General features: G+C 41.4%; 1 protein-coding gene across 2 annotated transcripts in view; it reads left to right on the top strand.

The window, feature by feature from the left end:
- Positions 1–1397: 1397 nt before the first annotated feature.
- LOC119910514 (ribosomal protein S6 kinase 2 alpha) overlaps positions 1398–13230 on the top strand; it is a 112045-nt gene continuing 100212 nt past the window's right edge. Inside the window, exons 1-2 of one of the 2 annotated variants that reach the window (XM_038729169.1) lie at positions 1398–2070; positions 8360–8404. In XM_038729169.1, the coding sequence (XP_038585097.1) occupies positions 2008–2070; positions 8360–8404 (108 nt within the window). In that variant the 5' untranslated portion in view covers positions 1398–2007. The remainder of the gene's footprint in view (positions 2071–8359; positions 8405–13230) is intronic. The other variant, XM_038729170.1, reaches the window with a different exon arrangement.

Genomic DNA, 13230 nt, shown 5'->3' with positions numbered 1-13230 from the left:
CTTTGTGATGTAATCTTACTTTCTGACCACCCTTAGGTGGTATGGTATTGTCTGAAAATAAATTTGCTGTACATCGACCTTCAGAGCTTTCTCTCTCCATTGACTTCCTCCTTCTTCCCTGGTGTGTGAAAAATTGGAGGAAAAGGTGTCAACAAACAGGTGTTAACACACATCATATTTATTGTGTCCATATGCACAAGTAGCATTGCTTCAAAACGATAGATCATGTAAACATGTTGTGTGCGCAGAAATACAGACAAATCCTCTACAGGAAGATAAAGGAAAATATGAATAGGTTGAAACTGCAGCAAACCTTCAGACATGAATGCATGTGACAGTAATTCTGGAGGGAACAGACAAGGTGTTGCAAGTTAACAGCTTGGAAGTCCAAAATCCGCACATGTCATATATATGCTGTTAGATAGGAAATGTTCCCTCTCCAGTTCAGATGTGTGTTCAACCTGTCACAGAACTCAGACTGATAAATGCAGGTTGGTATGATAAATAGGCTTTATCAATGCAGCAGCATTTTGCATATACAGTACTGAGACAACACATACATCAAAAGACAGGCTCCACACCATGTCAATTCATTTTTCACATTTGTTTCCATGAAATGCCTTCTACATGTTAATTTGAATCAAAAATGTATCTGATCCATCCACGGCGAGGGGGGTTTGATGCTCTTCAGTTGCCAATAGTAACCAAAGCTAGCCAAGAGCAAAATCCACTCGGTAGTGAATGAAGCTGAGAAGTGTTGACGGTGGATGGGAGTATTATATCACTGAAGATAACAAGGACCATTAGAAGAGCTGTTGTCAATGAAAAGAGAGCTGCATCAATGTAATGTCAGGACAGAATCAAACAGCACTGGTCACGACCCAGATTCTAGTCTCTTCTGTTCTTTACATTGTATTTATTGTGTAACCTATTATGTAAGTGTTGCAACAATGTGTGTTGTTTTTAGACCTAGAGGGAGTGGTGATATGGGTCCAAAGGGAATGTGCTCTAAATATATTTTTGTAAAATTAAAAACATATTGAAAAGTCAGTTGCACACTCTGCATTGCCATCTTTTGTGACCAGCCTTGAGTTCACAGCGGACATTATGCAATCACATATTTCTTCAGTGCTCTTTGGCTGCAATCCAATGGCATTATGAATTGACTGGCAGGCTTTCCTTTGAGTAGAGGGTTTGTACTCCTCTGATGCACCTGCTGCACCACAAGCAGTCCGTTCATTAATAGAAGGCTCCAGTCTGCATTACGTATTTGCAGTTCATCTGCCTGCCGCATGATGGCACGATCGGACCTGGGCGGGACAAATAGAAATAGAGGGCTGGATGAAATCCTGCTGGAGTCTGCCAATTACAGCTCGAGTTGGAGCGTGCTCGTACTACAGAGCTACACTGAGGTCTCTGCGCGCATCGCACACTGCTGGGAAACAAGCGGACAGAGCGAAGTCTTCCTTTCTGCCCGGGAGAAGCCACGAGCACACTGGGAGGAAGACGTTCAGCTCTGATACCACGTCGATTGCAAAGACAGCACGGACTCTTACTGTCTGGCTAATTCCTGTAGGTGCCATTAGACTCTTGCAAAACCCTGTTAAAGGGTCACGGTGTTGGGCTGTCCTCTCTCTCCCGCTTGTCAAACCCAAATCCTGAGTAACCAACGCGCGTTACCTGGACGAACACAAGGTTTGTTTGGTTTTTATGGTGTTTCAAGCTGGATTATCACCTTCAGCCAGTACACACAGGTGGCCAGCCAACGCCAGCGAAGGATTACAATTGTTTGTAAAGCTCCTGGTTGTGCTTGCAGCGTCTGCATGCGCGTCTTTTTCTCTGAGCAGAGAGCGAAGTGCTGATAAATCTGCACCACCTGGACTTTGGACCTGAGTGAGGTGCTCCTCAGTGAACTGCACTTGACAGGAGCGGCACCGCCAAGTCTGGGAAGACCCTATTCGTTGGCTACTTGAGCAACTGAGGGGGGTAACTGAAGATCCTGCGAAAATGCCGCTTGCACAGATCGCGGAGCCATGGCCCACAATGGAACTAGTGCAGCTCGAAACGGAGGTAATGAGAGGTGAACTATGTCGATGTCGTTTTGCATGTATTCTTTGACCAGTTTTCATTGAGTTAAATTTGATTTAGTTCAGGTACTACAAGTAAAATGGCTAACACGGTGTGCATCTTTATGGACACATAACTAAGCCCTCAATTCAAGGTGTTTATAGTAGTCTCCACTTCCCAGAAAAAGTCAGTGAGCGTTAAGTTGAAATAATTGAATACCCACTCTGTTTGTTTATTTAAAAATATATATGTGTACATGGCTGTGGGGAATATAGACTTACTAAATTATTCATAATGTTTGTCCTATTGATGAATGGGCTGTCTAGAGGGAATTCTTATACTTTTCTCTCATCACCTAATCTTGTGGCTATGATTTGCAATCCTAACCAATATGGGGATGTATTATTATTAGGCTACCAATTCATTTGAGAGTTTCAGTTGATTCCAAAAGTATCTTTTTAGAACTCAAGTTAGAAATACTTCACTTTCTCTTGCTCTTGAGCATTTCCACTTCAAAGCTCAGAAGCAGAGAGAAGATGTGATGTGAAGGAACTGTACATGCTCTCACCTGTAAAGTGGTTTCCAGTCATTTCAGACATAGGAACACACACACACAGGGGCAGGGACAAACCCTTTTTGGCTTATGTGGATCATTAAATTGACAACCTATATGTGGAACAATGTAATACAATCAAAATGTAATAATGTATTACTTTAAGTTTGACTTTTGTAATGGGGACTGCAGAATTATTCTAGTTTTCCTCACGATTTACAGTTTAAATATGCTAGCCCTCGCACTTGTGTCACCAGTCTCATGCTGTATTATGTTTCCTCTGCAGAGTTTTACTTAAACAAACCTGCCTTTTCAAAAGTGTCTGATTACACAGCAGGTAGAGGGTGCCATTGTTGAGCAAGTCTTACAATTTTCCCATAATATAGTGCATAACTTGTAGAATTTAGGGTAAGAGAAAGAGAGAGAGAGAGACGTGTGGTCCCAAATGTTGTTCAGGTCCCTTTTATTCGGCTGTGGCATCATTATTCATGAACTCTTCAATTGCCTCTTCAACAGACAGGTTTTAGTGAATATGCTCATCACATCATGGCTGTGATGAGCAGTGATGAGCTGCAAATCAACCTGTGCCCCATTAGGCTAGCTGTAAGAATCCCCTCTTGTGAATTAGTCCACCAATTGAGCAGGTGAGGCGAGCCTGTGATACCCACGTTTTGTGTGTCTGATCTCACTGATGAATAGCTCGGTGCACAATTTTACACAGTGTCCTCAATCAGCTTTACAAGAAATGGGTCTGATTATAGATGAAGCTTCTCTTTTCTGTCTCCCGGCCCAGATAACCTCTCTGATTTGATGGGAGTGGAAATTTAATAGATGGAATGCCAAGAAAAAGATGCAGAGGAAATGATTTGCAAGAATTTAGTGAAAAGTGATTGCAGTTACACTCAGAACCTGGCCTAATGCATGAACGGCATGTTAATGAGTCTCGATGTAATTAATCAGAACAGTACTACCTCTATTAAGGACAGTATTAATTGTGCAGTTAATGTTGTTACAGTTAATGGTAGCGCTAACAAATATTGATGCTCTTGATGAATGAAACACCTGCACATAATGCATAAAGAATCACTTTAGTAATTTGGAAACCGTGTAATCGTGACTTAGTTTGTCCTGCATACTCCACTATTTACAGTATTTGTCAGCACATGCGTTGGCTGAGTAGCATATCACAGCTAAACAGATGGTGGTGCTGAGCCTGTGAAGAGTGTTAAGTTTAATACTGTAAAAATGCCCTGTCTTGGTACGTGTAATGGTAACTCTTTTGATTTCCAAATTTGTGAGATCATTGCAAAAAACACAGTATGTGAAAAAATCTGCCTTTTATATTAGGAGAGATTATTTTTGCTCTCGCGTATCAACTTTTGGCCTCCAAAAACCAGTGTATGTTCTTAGTTTGATCACACTCGTCATTGCCAGTCAGAATGGGATCTGGGCCATTTATCTCTGTGACCAACCTATCAAGCCAGCTGCACACTTTGGTTCCCGATGGCAGAGAGAGACTGTTTAGGGCTCAGATTGATTGAGCAGAAAGAGTGAGTGGGACTGGAGGCCATGCCAGTGAACATGGGGGGGCGGGTGGAGAGCACAGCAATGGGAGTCTGCCCAGTCATATGGACAGATGGAAAAGAAAGGATGGAAGAAAAAAAAAAAAAAGTCATAAAAGAACCATTCTCCTCAGGGCAGAGTGATGTGCTATGTATGATATGGCAGCTGATAAGTCTCATTTCCTCATTGCTCATTATGTAAGCCCTTGTGTTTTGGAAGCAGAGAAGGTGTCATGAATAGAAATCAGATTACAGCGCCTTTTGTGCTTGAAGCGGTGGCAAAGACAAGCGAGAAAGAAACACGCAAAGAGAGCTATTCAAAAAAAGATTTGTTTTATTGAGCCCGTTTATTCATCATGACCGAACCACGCCTGTTATAAATTAACTTATCCTCAGTGAATCATCTCTGATAAAGGCACTTCAACCAATCATTCCTATCCTGTCCCGGTTGAGTCACTGCCACCTGCACTGTCCACCGTCATTACTAGGTTAGTGAAGGTCCTCCAGAAGATCTGAATCATGCTTCTGTCAGTATTTAGTTGTTGCAGATTTCCTGTGCAAAAATGCTGGGTTCACATTCCTTCAAGCATTTTGACTCTGTTAATATGGGGGGGGGGGGGGGGGGATTCTGGCAGGATTGTACAAGCCTAGATGGTGGAGAGAGAAGGAGACTTGGTGCAACTAGACTGGAGTTTTTTTCCCCCCAGCTCTTACGCAACGGGCCATATAGAGGAGAAGTAGGGTTAATAGACGGAATGTGTGCTGTGTTTGCTAGCCAGGCGTGGTCAGCAGTGTACACCTGAGCAGTTTTGTGTGTGTGTGTGAGCGTGGGCATAGCTGCCGCTAATCTGGGTGGGAACTATGGTACACCTGAGCTGGGCTGTGGGAGTGGTGTAGGGCTGTGTGGGCATGTGATAACACAACACTTTGCTTGATAAGCGCCCTGAGAATGTCAGTCCTCCTTTTGACTTTTAAAAGTAAAATGTGAAGCCAATACTGTATATTATCCAGCCACCGTCATATCTGTAGGCAGACGTGCAGATTTGGTGCTTTTTAAAAACAAAACAAACAATTTCTTCTCTCTTTTCGGTATGGCTGCTGATGTTGCAGTGAAGCCTTTTAGCACACACTTAAAAAAGACAGAGATGCTTTTGTCCATTTTCTGGTGTTGACCAGAAGAGGACATTAGTAATGTGACCTGCTTTCAATACTCACTGGCAAGTGAGATTACAAGAATTTCACTCAGATAGGATTACTGGCACAGACAAAAGAATGGTGATTGTATTTCTTAGTTGCCTAGTTACAGGGCAGCGCTGCTCTAATCACGCTGTTAAAACACAGATTTATCTATCAAACACACACAGCATCAGCGCTCTGAGATTGTTTACTTTGTCTAATCATATAGGAGTCCTGTGAGAAATTAAAAGTGCCTACTGTCTGGCTCTGGCTTGCTAAATACGTTGGTCTGTAAATCTGTTTACAGCATGCTTATGGCCTATACATTTCTCGCAGTGAACTTTTGTGCATCAACTGTGTATTTTTACACAGTATAGTTCAGACACTTCCTTATGATGTTTCTGAAATCACGATTGTTCATTAATGTATTCAACTTACAGCGTATTTATGTGGCTGTGTGTTTGCATGCCTGTGCATTCCTGCGCACTCATTGAGGAAGCCCAGGGGAGGGAAAGCACCATTAACTGGGCCACTTGGATCAGCCATGCAAAGCTAATGAGGCTGAAATGTGTTGAGCGGCAACATTGGGAAGGCATTGCTGACCACAGGCACAGTCTCTCTCTCTCTGACACACACACACACACTCTCAGACAGTTGCACTTATACACTTTAGGATTCCCGCCACTGGTCTTAACCATACTGGGTTAAGCAAGGCCAACCACACACACCTCACAGAGTCTGAATATGGAGTGAGGTGGGAAGATTTCACTTTGTTTCTGTAAGTGAGATTAAGTTTGTCTGCTAAGCCCATTCATAACAACACACACTGCACTTCCCCTTGTTTATTTTAAAATTACCACTCTTAATACACATCTGTGCTTGACGTTGAACTGCACTTGGTTGCTTAATTGCTTCCATTTCTCCCATGTCACCTCACATTACAGCTCTTACAGCTTTTATGACTGGCATGGTTTGGCTAAATTAAATTGCCTCTCTTGAGATCATGATTAAAGTCCAACTGTTGGTCTGTAAAAATGTCTGGCCCATCCAATTTATAGCTGTGGGTTGTTGCCGGAGTGAAACTCCAAGCAGAAAATAAGGAAGTGAATCCAGTCGCCAAAACACATCCAATCTCAGCATAAAAGAGAACGTACAGGATTGTGAGGTATTACAGCGACAGTAAATCAGATCCCCAGTCTGTGTTCTTTCTGTTCAGAAGCTTTTATATCCCTCAGTATACAAGAGCCTGGCGAAGCTGCTCTCCTGTCACTACCTGTGCTTCCTTAACATCTCCTATGCTTGTGTTGCCTGCCTGTCATATTTTGTGCATTGTAAAGGAAGAGGAAGAGGGCATGGAGGAAGTGAACAACCTCAAGGTCTCCCCCCTGTAATGGAAAAACAAAGCAAAAAGCGGAAAAGGGTGGGAGTTGTTATTTAGGGTGTTCTCACACTTAGCCACAATACTTGTACTCTGGAGCCAGGAGTGTTTCTTTGATCATTGGAAGGGGTCAGTTATCATCATAGATTTATTTTCACATGTTTCAGAGGTACAGTCAACATCTATAAGCTACATCCTTAAAAGGCCCATGTTACATGGTAAGGTCGATGTACTAGTGATAAGAGGTAGCCAGCTTGCGATTTATTGATTGCTATCGGGATGTAGAGAGAATTCCAACAAATGTAACACAAATTCTTCTGAAATACATCACCTACCCTAGCTTTAAGTATGAAAGACACATGCATTTAGAAGAAAGTAAGGGTCTGGTGGAAAACACTGTTAAATTGCATTTTGGGAAGTGTAAGGTCCTGTAAAATCCACTAAAAATCAGGATAGCTCAGCCTCTGCAGCATTGATTTTGACATTCCCCTATTGTTTTTAGGGTTTGAGAAATCATATTTTGTAAGAATGGAAGATATGAGACGGCTGTAACTGGGACTTCAACTGGTCCTGCTTTCTGCAAACACTGATAAAACACCTTGTGTAAGTACAGTGTCAAAAACTGATGACACAAGTCATAGTTTGACATACTCAACCAATATCTGCATTCGACATTGATTATGCGGTTGAGATGGATCCAGTGCTGCTTTTTTGGATCTCAACTGAGTTAGAAGGTCTGGGGTCCAGAGGAAAAAGTTAATAAACAAACAAACAAAAATAAAACTCTCCTATTGTCGACAATGTGAAGTTCTGTGACCCTCACTCGATCGTGATTGATGTATTAATGCCATGTGTCAGCTAGCTGTATTGCCAGGAGTCTTACTGATGTATTTTTCGCTCTAGTGTCTCTCTGGCCTCTAGACTTTACACAGGCAATGACAAGCAACCCTAATTTGACATGACATCATAAAATCTCACAAAATCTCCCGTTTTCTGCTTATGATGCTTAGGGGTGGTGATGGCGCATAGATAAGATGCTTGCCTTTGGTGTGGGAGACCTGGGTTCAATTCCCACTGTGACATATCCACCATTGTGTCCCTGAGCAAGACACTTAACCCCTAGTTGCTCCAGAGGCGTGTGACCTCTGACATGTATAGCCATTGTAAGTCGCTTTGGATAAAAGCGTCAGCTAAATGAATAAATGCAAATGCAAATGATGCTCCTATGTTTGTGTCCAAGAGAACAAGATACACACCTAATCATCCAATCTGACTGAAATCCTTCTGTATGTTCAAAGTTAGTCACCCACTTCTTCTGTATAATCAACACGTCGAGTCATTGTTTTACAAATAACAATGATTATCCTTTTCAGAGACTTACCTATTGGGGAACAGACGATGGATGTGCGTTTCTGTGTTTCTTCAGCCTTAGATTATTAGGTTTGCCAGCTGAGGAGCAAAGTGCTGGATACAATGGACTGTTGCCACCCACACAGTCTTGCAAATTTTCTTTCTCACTCTCACACTCACACTCTCTGTGTCTCCCTTCTTTTACACACATACACACAAATGATATATGCACTGTCGCATTCTGATTGTATCTCACATCTGCTTTCTTGACAGAACGGGCAGAGCACGGCTGAGGATGGAGTCACGCCTGCAGTCAAGGTACATGGCATCTCTGGATCACAAAGACACACCGACAGAGACTCTCACACATACACACAAATGTGACTCAATAATCATCCAGCTTAACATCCAATAAATGAGACGGATGATTTGGACGCAACTCCTGCATGGAATTGTGTGGCTTCTGTTTGTGCTTTTCTGTAAAAGACAGCAGCAGAAGGCAAAATTCCATCAAAGGGCAAATTCTTGTGTGAATCTTTATTTCAAGCCACTTCCATCTTTAGTAAAGGAGGAAAAGAAAGCGTGTGTCTGTGCAAAGGTGTCACTGTGTTGATTTATTCATTTAGCAATTGCAATGACAGCCCTCAGAGGGCATTAGCTGGCTGGAGTTTAATGTGTGGAATACTGTCTGAATAAGCTGATCGAGCGACAGTGCAGCTACTGTGTATAGTAATGTGTGCCTGGGTCAATATAATAGGTCTGTAGTATTACGCATGCTGCATGTCCTCATGTGTCCTGTGAACATGTTAACACGTCATACAGAGGCAAATAGACACAAGCTTGCGCATACAAAACACACACACACACACACACACACACACACACACACACACACACACACACACACACACACACACACACTTCACACACGCGTCGAGTCAGCCCTTTCCTGCCTCCTGGCTGGCCTCTGCGCTTCATTGTCCATCTCTGGAACATGATCCCATTTCCTCCTGTAGACTATTACACTCCGTCCATGTAACGGAGGACAAGGAAATGTTTCTTCTCTCAGCCTCTTTTATTTATTTATTTATTTTTCCCCTGCTGTCGCTCTCTAGGGGGTTAGAGTCTGAAGAGCATGTCATCTTTTCTTTCAGTTCTGAACAATGCGCTGTGACTGAAGGAGAACTGAGTGCACTGGATGAGAAAGAGGGGTTTCAGTCAAAGGAGTCAGCACACAGGGGCCACACTGGTCAAAGCCATTAACATTTGCTGGCAAGGGGGGAAAAAAAAGACACATGCTTCTTAGCTTGTACAGTAGAAAATGCATTTTTAGGAGAAAAAAAGCACAGTGGTTGAGATCATTATCGTGATATTAGCAAGGATATTTATAAAATATAAAAAAAATAACAATCAGTAACTCACTTTAACTTAGTAGCAGTAGCAGTTCAACACCAGTACTCAGTTTTCCTAAGAACTTCCCCTGAGCACTGTGATGTCTTTGATTCAAGACCTTTTAATGTAAGGTAACATGAAGCCAGCGATGTGTCACTAAAAATAGGATTAGCACCTTGTCATGACAAAAAAAATGTAGCTAATGATGGAAACAATGACTTTTATACCGACACTGAACAAGAAACTTGGTTGGTCACATCATGGCAGATACACGTCTGGCTTTGATGCCAGTCTAGCATATTAGATTGGTACATCTCTAATTATATCATTGTTGGTCTAAAATATTTAATATATACTTATCACTCCTGCCTGGGTAGTATTGTAATTATGTACATGATATATTGTGCTAATTGATTGGGGAGTTTTTCAGTAATCTGATCACTTATGTAATCTTGTTAGTTAGGAGCTGCTGGGTTTTTTTCTGCCTGTGAGTCTACAGGAGTGGCAGCTCATGTTTCTCAAATAAGATGGATAGATGGTACAAGATAGCATGATATGGTGATTCTGACGTGCATATGGTGAGATTGAGTCAGCAGTCTTCTTCAATAACTTATTAATAAATATAAATATTCTCATACTGAGGCATCAGGTCAAGGTTGTCGTTGATGGGGAGAGGCCTCGTCCCCCCCGAGCATTCTGGCACCATACAGGCAGGGCAGTTGAAACCAGTCGCTACAGCGATCGATGCCGAGCCACTGTTTAAAGGCTGGGAATCTGATAATGGTTGCTGTTATCTACTCTAGCCATGGGAGTTACCTGGCTCCAGCAGACCAAATGGAGGTGAGAGAGAAAAATGTAACGATTGAGACTGAGGGAGAACCTGCCCTTGCCATCTGAGCGAATGTTAAAACCTGAAATAGACTACTGAAAGAGTAAAGTGATTGTCCTTTGCATTAAGGGTGTGTGTGTGGGGGGGGGGGGGGGCATCAAAAGCACTAATGAGTGCTCGCTCTACTGTTCACAGGGTTTCAACCCAGTGACTTTTTTTTTCTTGTTGTTGCTTTTTTTGTTGCTGTCTCCTGAAGGACAGAGGGACCATGAAAATGGAATGGATAAAGGTAGAAATGAAGTACTGTAATTCGGACTGGAGCTGCAACTACTTTTCATTTCAGTTTTTGTTTATTTATAAGTGTTGATTTTACCTTTTTGATTAATTTATCAATGCTTTAGTGCAGTGCCAGACAACACACAATGCTTGCTTTTTTATGAACTTGCTATATAGTTTTTTTTTTCTTGAGGATTTTCAGTAATAATTCAGATAAAACAATCTGAGAGGGGAAAGTAACTCTTCGATTGAACATCTCGCAACATAATAGACATGCACCCTTTGATGAAGGGTTCATAATAAGTGATCACAAGCAAAAAAGGTTGGAAACCACAGCTGTAGCATGTAAAACATAACTGCCAGTTTTGTCTAAAAGATGCCAAAGATATTCAATTTGCAATGAAACGAAACAGAAAAACAGTAAATTACTACATTTTACAAGATTTAACCAGTGAACGTTTATTGCTTTTGCTCAATAAGGTACTTTAAACTATGCATTGATTATCCAAATTATTGTTGATACATTTTCTGCCAGCTAATTAATTAATCAACTTATTGTTTCAGCACTAGTGAAAGCATCAATATTAGAAGTCAAAAGACTAAACCAACCATTTCTTTCTTCTTCTATTATTGCGCATTTCTCTATTTGGCTTTTTCCTAGCTCTCATCATCTCCACGCAGTTTAAAAAAATACAAACTAGATTCTGGCATGACAGTTAGTAGCTGTTAACAACAAAGGGCATCTGGGGAGGTTTATTGACGGGATGATCAAACAGCAGAGCACCTGGGTCACCTGACAGGGTCAGCTGACATGGTACTCATTTGATCTGTCTCGTTGCCAGGGGGATGATATTACCCAGCAATGTACTCCCTGGCAGAAAGCCAGGCTTACGGTGATCTGCTCCCACACAAGTGTGGAAATTGGCCAATATCTAGCAACAAATCACATCAACCTCTTTGCCCTTGTGGAAAGATTTGTTCAAAAAAGCTGAAACAATGGAAATGACAGCCTCAGTTTTCAAACACAAACGCTAAGGAAAGGTGATTTTGAAATGAAAACCAACCTGCCAGTTGTGGTGAGAGTTCAGCTGTCTACTGCAGGACTGTGGAAGTAAAAATGTATTTGCCCAGCAGGCAAAAGCCATATTTGGACCGCTTGCAATGATTTTGTACTATCTGGTTGCTGCTGCTGGCAACTGTTAAACAGGTGTGCTTTTAAAATAACGCTGTATTGTCATACATTTTGGTTTCAGCTTCTCCAATGTGAAAAATTGCTAGCTATTGCAAAATATTATAAGACATCACATTAAACTCTTGGGAAGCTGTGATTTTTACTATTACCTGGCTGTTTCCTTTTTACACTAAATGCAGAACTGGTGAATCGAGAAAAGAATCATGAGCGTCAGCCGTAATCCCTCAAAATGTCTCCGTTAGCCAATGAGAATGTGTCATTTTTTTTTTTTTTTCACCACATTTGATGAGACTAGGATGTTAAGTATGGACTAACACAGTCAAAAACAGTCACCAGTCAGCAGAATTACAGAATAAGCCACAGCAGACACCGCCATCAGTGAGAAAACAAGTTTAGCCCATTCAAGAAAGTGCATTTTTGATGTCCATAGAGCTGAAAAAAAGGAAAAAAAGTAAATCTGAGGAGGCAGAAAGCGATACAGCAGGCTGTCCTGGCTGGCAACATTGTTTACTGCTTTGTCAAAAACAAAGAACCATTTTCAGCAATTTCTCGTTTGTCATGCCACATCAGAGCAGTTTTTGATCTGGAGATGCAGCAAACTACAGACCTGATGAGCAGGCTTGAAGGAGGTAATTTATTCCGCCTGTAGTAATTTACCCAACCAAATACATTTGCCTGCTGTACTAATGGACAGTCTAAATGAAGTAACAGTCTCTCATTGGTAATTGTGTTGTGCTTTGTTAGTGAAGCTTTTTTTAGGGAGCTGAGATACTACTGCAGGGAACTGTAAAGTATTATACTGGAATACCTCCTTGGACCAGATGTCCTTTTCTATAAAGGAAGCTAACATGTGGAATGTGCTGCCTACTGAACTCAAAACAGACCAAAATTGTCAACATTTTCAAATTAAACTGGAGGAATTTTTATAAGCAGCCCAAACATTGAGTCATTTGTAGGGGGTGGGGGTAGGTATGCGTTTGTGTGTCTGTGTGTATGAGTATGCTAGAAAGTCATACTGCTCCTATAAGGTCAACAGAGTGTACCACGTAGTTTAATTTATGTTGTCTGTGAACATGTTTTTATGTCTGTTTTAGAGGCCCTTCTACAGACAGGTAGCCATAAATGTTGTGATACATTCCCTTAGATATACTCTATCTGTCCATCATATAAATATTAAATTAAATAAGTCACTTGTTCTATAACTTTATTTATTTATTTATTTATTTATTTATGAGATGATCCTTAGTCAATGGATTGAATCCTCATGAACTGAGCTAATCAGCTTCAACAGGACTGTGTGGGTGTGCTCGGATCTGATTTGATGTGATTGACGGCCTGGCAATATCAGCAAGCAACCCACCAGCATGTGACATCACATTTTTCTAATTTCTAAAAAATAATTAAAACTGTACAAACTTCAGCGAAGCATTGTATGTTGATGTAGAAGCCTAGAAC

The sequence above is a fragment of the Micropterus salmoides genome, unplaced genomic scaffold (genome assembly GCF_014851395.1).
Source record: "Micropterus salmoides isolate LMB-PRFRI ecotype aquatic unplaced genomic scaffold, ASM1485139v1 Ms_hic_scaffold_19, whole genome shotgun sequence".
NCBI classification, from domain to species: domain Eukaryota; kingdom Metazoa; phylum Chordata; class Actinopteri; order Centrarchiformes; family Centrarchidae; genus Micropterus; species Micropterus salmoides.
The sequence above is the reverse complement of the archived record's forward strand: the minus strand, read 5'-3'. Positions and strand labels throughout refer to the sequence as shown.